This window comes from Cariama cristata, unplaced genomic scaffold, assembly GCF_000690535.1.
Source record: "Cariama cristata isolate BGI_N322 unplaced genomic scaffold, ASM69053v1 scaffold17639, whole genome shotgun sequence".
Classification (NCBI taxonomy): domain Eukaryota; kingdom Metazoa; phylum Chordata; class Aves; order Cariamiformes; family Cariamidae; genus Cariama; species Cariama cristata.
The window spans coordinates 2,073-8,751 of NW_009635438.1; the positions used below are offsets into that span (position 1 = coordinate 2,073).

The 6,679-nt window shown below is 35.3% G+C and overlaps 1 protein-coding gene across 1 annotated transcript; it reads left to right on the forward strand.

The window, feature by feature from the left end:
• The first annotated feature begins 202 nt into the window (after positions 1 to 202).
• On the forward strand, positions 203 to 3,531 carry LOC104167327 (chromosome unknown open reading frame, human C3orf58). The gene is made up of 2 exons (XM_009707556.1): positions 203 to 505; positions 3,188 to 3,531. The coding sequence occupies exons 1-2, from the start codon at positions 259 to 261 to the stop codon at positions 3,517 to 3,519; spliced, it is 579 nt and encodes a 192-aa protein (XP_009705858.1). The 5' UTR covers positions 203 to 258; the 3' UTR covers positions 3,520 to 3,531.
• The last annotated feature ends 3,148 nt before the right edge of the window (positions 3,532 to 6,679 follow it).

Consider the following 6,679-nt stretch of genomic DNA (forward strand, 5'->3'; position numbering starts at 1 on the left):
CCTTTAGTAGTCCAGCAGGGCCTCTTGCTCACATAAATACATTTTGTGTTGTTTTTTCTATCCCTTCAAAACGTAGAAATATATGGAAATGTAGTATTGATGGGTATTCACAGGTGTCTCTTCTAAATTTTATTGAACAGCCTTTTAAAATCTAAGCTGGATTGTATTAATGAAAATTTTTAAAAATCTTTTTATATACAGAGTTTTCCATCTGATGAGGGTTGGCCATTCGCAAAGTACTTAGGAGCATGCGGAAGAATGGTGGCTGTCAATTACGTTGGAGAAGAGCTGTGGAGTTACTTTAATGCACCATGGGAGAAGCGAGTGGATCTGGCCTGGCAATTAATGGAAATAGCTGAGCAGCTGACAAATAATGACTTTGAATTTGCACTCTACCTCCTTGATGTCAGCTTTGACAACTTTGCAGTTGGACCGAGAGATGGGAAAGTTATCATTGTAGATGCAGAAAACGTTCTGGTAGCAGACAAAAGGTTAATCAGACAGAGTAAGTGTCACCTTTCTCTCCCCTCCTCTCACCCCATATCTTTTGCTTCTTTCTCTGTAAGTGTAGTTGCTAAATACCCATTTTGTTGGCTTTATAACTAGACTACTAATTAACAAACTAATTAGCTTGCCTCTGCAATTAGACTACTAATTAACTTGACCAATTTGTCAATTTTACAAAGCATTGAGCTTACCTGAAACTTGATTTGAATATACTTTTAATCTCTGTAATCCTGTTTAAATGGAAAGGTGGGGGTGGGAGAAGAGGGTTTGGACGTTGGACAGGTTTGCACACATGGATGGACAGATAGACAGATGGGCTGGCTGACTGACTTGTCTGCCTTAGCTAAAAGAGAGAGGTTCCTTTTGTCTTTTCCAGACGTCTGTAAGGATGGAAGTCTTGGCATTTTATTTTCTGTGAATGATAAGACAGGCTTACTGCTCATTTTGCTTTAGTTACATAGCCTGCCTCTGGTTCAGTTGTTCAGGTTGGTGCTCTTTAATACTGGAACTGAAGGTATGGCTAATTTTAGTGCTTTTTCCAAATGGGAATAGTGAAAATTTGTTCATCTTTCTGTCAACTGTAAAAGCTCAAAGCAGTAGCAGCAGGAGAGATGTTTGACAGTGGCATTACATGGGTTTATAGTCCTTTTGAGCTTATAAGGAAAACTTTACAGATCGAAGGGCTAGAGACATTGAATATGAAACCCTAGATTCTGCAGAAGTTCATGGCAATAGGCCAAGTGATTCCAGTTTGCTTCGGGTGAATGGATTTTTTTTTTTTTTTTTTTTTAAGCTTTGCAAATAGACTTCATGTGCTGTGCTGCTGAATTAACTTTAAGACTACTTTTTCTATCCACACACTTTTCTACAAGGAAGTATGTTTTTATTTTTATTTTTTTTTGGTGGTGTGGTCTTTTGTTTTGTTTCGGTTTTTTTGTATTAGATTTATTATATGTTCTGAAGGATCTTAGATTAAAATTATCTGAGCCTACCAAGAAAACCTTTTAATGTATTGGGTGTCCAGTACATTTTCTTTAGTACTTAGGGGCCAGACAAACAAACTTTCTTTTTCTTTTTTTTCTTTTTTCTTTTTCTTCTTTTTCCACTGTCTTAAAATTTTTCTTAAGACGTTGACTTTTGGAGCAATTCAATGTCTGAATTGCTCAGTCAGAGATGACCAGATGAACTCTGGAAAAGTTGATGTGTACATGGAATAGGAGCAAGTAGCCTCATGCAGAAGCTGAATGCAGAAAGTGCCACGCTTACATCTGTTGTCTATAGTTCTCAGGCTAAGTTGGATCTAACTAGGATATTGCTGCATGATTTGTAATCTAACTATTAATCAAGAACAGAAAACAAATGAGGGCACAAGAGAATTCTCAGTCTTTGTATAAACTTGACATTTAATAGTGATTTCATTAATCTTCTGGAAAGTTTCATTAAACAATGTCTAGAGTGATTAATATGCCTGTTTAGATATTTGAATATGTACATTCTGTCCAATTGCGCTGTACAGTAAGAGCTAATTGTACTCTGTGTGGAATATCATATTTGAGTTTGCTGAAGTCCTTTTTATCGTTCTTCTTTGTTGCTGGCTTTTTTTCCATTTTGAGTTAGCTGTTCATTGTACAAATTTTACATCATATTTTTATAGTTTTAGCAGTCATCCTTCGATACGCTTTTTTTGCTAGACTGGCTTGCAGCGCACCATAAATGAGTAGACCGATAGTCAGCTCAGAGACTGCCAAATGCAGATAGATTTTTCTTTGTACATCACAGTGCTAGAAGAGATCTGTGAAACTATGAGGCTCCATGATAAGGACCTCTTCTCAAAGCTGGCAGTAATCTACAAATTTAAGATGAAATTTTTCTAACAAAAAGTAGTAAGAACTCAGGAGATCTCACACTTAGTAACCTTTTACGTATTATTATTGTATAAGGTATTTTCTGTAAATCAGGTTTTAACTTAAAATTTTGTGACAAGGCCACTAGTTACACCTTCAAATTTTGATAACTTTTAAAATATATATAAAGAAGGGTTTATACATGTATGTAAATGCCATTGGTTTTGTTGAATTTCTTCTTTCTTCGAAGATTACATATAATGCATTTGCTTTTTTATATGCACTTCTTAGTTACTAAAGTAGGAGGTTGGAAGATAACGTGTCAGAAGTTTATGGCAATTACATTGCAATGGATTTTTTTGTTCTTTGGTAGACCACTTGCCACTATTAGTTCTCAGGGCAACTGGAGGAACCAAATCTATGTTGCTAAAATAAATCATGTTGCTTGTTTGTTTTTCTCTCAACTTCAGCTGTGGATCATTCTCTTGTACTAGTTTGTGCTACACTTTTTCCTCTGGGTATGTGTGTGAATGTAGATTTCATGTGTTTAGAGGGCTGTTTTTTTCTGCTTCCCTCTCCTTGCTATCTATTTTACCCTCTTTCTTTATTTCCGTTGTTTTTTGTATTGCCAGGACCATTTCAGCAGAAGGGTATATCAAACTGTCAGATGCAATCTTAGACTAGAACATTGAAGGGTTCATCTAAACAAAGTTGGTTTATAGTTTAAATATTACCAGTTTCCTGTGTATTGAGCTTCTGATTGTATTCAGACACACATATGCTCTTTTCTTCTCTCTCTCACTTTTTTTTTTTTCCTGTCTCCTTATATTTCACAGATAAACCTGAAAACTGGGATGTATGGTATGAAAGCAAATTTGATGACTGTGATAAAGAAGCTTGTCTGTCCTTCTCGAAAGAAATTCTTTGTGCTCGTGTCACTGTGGACCACAATTACTATGCTATTTGTCAGAACCTTTTATCAAGACATGCCACATGGCGTGGCACTTCTGGAGGACTACTTCATGACCCCCCAGCTGAAATTGCCAAAGACGGCCGACTTGAGGCCTTGCTGGATGAGTGTGCCAATCCAAAGAAGCGATATGGTAGATTCCAAGCTGCAAAAGAACTGCGTGAATACCTTGCACAATTAAGTAACAATGTGAGGTAGTCCACAGTGAAAATTTTTTGCAACGCTGGTTAAAACACTATTGCAAAGACACATAGAAAATGAAGTTTTGAACTTATGTATTAAAAAGAGAAAAAAAAACCCAAGTAAACACCTAGTTTATCAGTTTTCTGAATACCATAAAAATACAATTTTATGGTGTTATAATGTTCCTTTGCAAACAGACAAGGTACTTATTGAATTAAAACTTGAGCTACTATTGACTCTGCTCCCTAACTATCTAACAGGGAGTAGGTCAAAAAAGACTGTGATAGCTTAATTGACAGCGTGTGTGTCAAAGGGTACTTTACGTAAAACTGCATTAGTGTCACAGTTTTGTGAAGCTGATGTTCTTACTTGGAAAGTCAAGTTAGACTGATGGCCTGTTTTAAAGGCCTTTTTCCTGACATCATTGTCTCATTTTTGTGTTTGTTTAAACACCTTGAAGTGGCATTTACATCCAGGTAAATCTAGCTGTCTGCATTGTTTCAAATTTAACGAGCTTTCATGTTAATGCTGTGCAGTACATTCCTACTGTGAGTGTAGGATTCCCATGTTTACTGTCTAATTTTAGGGGGTTTTACACTGTATTTTACTATGCTTAGACTGTGTATTTTTTTTTTTAAGATCATCATAAACTCAACTGTCATTTGAACTAACATTCATTTGATGTCTTTTGTAGTTCTGCCATTGGAAATATCACTTAATGTAATTATTGTACAAAACTTTGACTCTTGATGCCAGTATATACACATGACTGTTTAGCAAGAAATCACGGTATGAGCAAACTCTTATTTTTAACAGAGATAATTTGAGAATTGGAGAGAGACTACAATAAAAAGATCTGTATTAATTTAAATTGGGGATAGAAATAAAAATTTACTAGTCCAGTGTAGTTAAGCATAAACCAAAGAAGATGGTTTTGTTTATTAGTTTCTAAACAAATAGTAAAGAAAAATCGCTATACTGTAGTTAAGCTAATAATACTCAAAATTCAAATTTCAGTGGTCCTTGGTTACTCTTTGAAGAACTTCTAAAACTATGTGCTTATGCTAGAAGAAAACCCTACTTTGAGAATAATGTCTAGAAAGTTAGAGGTTTGTTTTACATCATTCCCAATTCTGCTGAATTCAAGTGTAATGGAGTTTACTGAATATTCATCTTCTGGTTCACCAGCTGAATTGATTAAGCTGTATTTACTCTAGACACCTTTTCTTGAACTAAGTTTGACTGTTCCCAGTGCAGTTAAAATTGACTTGTTGAGGTTTGTGTAAATCTGGAGTTGTTCTCATGAATTACAGTTTTTATAAAAACCTCAGTTACTGCTACAAGAACTCACTTCAAAGCTTGCCTTTTTTTTTTTTTTTTCCAACTACTATAATGCTTCATTTTCCTGAAGTCTTATTCATAAAAAGATACTCTTAGGAAATGTATGTGTATTACTTCTTATAACAGTAATGAAGGAAACTAATATTTCTTCAATGCGTGTATAAAACAATATTTTGCGCAAGGTAAAAAGAATTTCAAGCAAGGTAGTATGTGCTACTTTCAAAAGCAAGGTTAGTATGCCTCTTGTATTGCATCGAAAGACTGATGGAAACTGTTGCTTTACCAAATTGCTGCAAGTGCAAGGTGAGGAAAATGGCAAACACTGACCGGCCCTTCTTTCTCAAAGCTCAAAAAGTGGAGCCATATAAAGATGCAGATTGCTTTTGGATTTCTTAGATGACTATATTAAGGATATGTTAGAATTTGAAATTTTCACTTTAAGTCATCTGGCCTATGTAATCCTAATTTGCTCCCAGTCCCTTTTTTTTCTGAAGTTAGAATGCCCAATGCAGCTTTTAATTTTCATTTCTCCCCTCCCCTCATTTGAAAACAGTTTTACATGCTTGCTCCGGCACAAGCTGTCAGAGAAGGTTCAGGTTATTTTTCATCATAAAATCCACTTATTTGAAGAAAATAGACTAACCCTCAGACTAGGTAATACTACCCTACCATAAAAGCCTTGACTTATCACTAAAGTTGATTTTTAAACATGTACCACATTTCCCAATGAGTGTGTGGAGTATGATTGTTAAAGTTGTAAAAGAAACAAACACTGCCAGTTCTGGTTACTACTTGAGGCAGTTCGGTAACTGTCAGAATGTCCTCTCAGATTGGGTTTGGAGTTTAGTTCCCTCAGAAATAAGTTACTAAAGCCGATTATAACAGGAATTTGGAACTTTAAAAAAAAACAAAACACTACAGGGAAAACATTGTGGAGAGCAATAAATCTTGTTCCGTTTGCACCTCTCAGATATTTATTGTACAATAACAATTTATATTTTTAGTCATTGCCCATTATTATTGATGAACACGGTGAAATATTTTTGAATGAGATGTTTGGGGTTTGTATGTGCATTACAATTGTCCTTTTGTACTGTAAGTTACTGTTTGATTGGAATATTTTATCAAAACTGTCTCCCTGTGCCTTTATATTACAAGAAAGTTGTTTCTGCAACTTCTAATGATATTAATAAAGAATACTTTAAGAACCTCATCTCAGATATTCATTTTCAGATCAGTCTTTTAAGATTGACTTAGTCTAGGATGCATTAAAAAATACACAGAACTAGTTTTTGTAGTGTTGCAGAATGCACCATCGTCAAAAGTGACAGGAACTTTTTTCCCCCTCCTTCTTTCTAGTAGACTGTTTGATCCAACATATGAATGATCTGTCAGGAATCTTTTTGTTCTGGAGATTATCATATGTAGGACTCACTTTCTTAAAAGCAACTTGATCAAGCTATACCTTTCTGTTCTATTAACCAAAAGAAAATATTTTCAAAATAAGCAAGTTGATACCTTCTCTCTTTCTCAAACAATAAACTTACTTTTCCTTGTATATAGAATCATAGAATCATAGAATCATAGAATCATTATGGTTGGAAGAGACCTAAAAGATCATCAAGTCCAACCGTACACCTGATGCCACCCTGTCCACTAAACCATGTCTTGAAGTGCCACATCTAGACGTTTTTTGAACGTCTCCAGGGACGATGACTCCACCACCTCCCTGGGGAGCCTGTTCCAATGCCTAACGACTCTAACAGTGAAGAAGTTCTTTCTAATGTCCAGCCTGAGTCATTTGTATTGTTAATACTACTGTGTCTTCAGTACA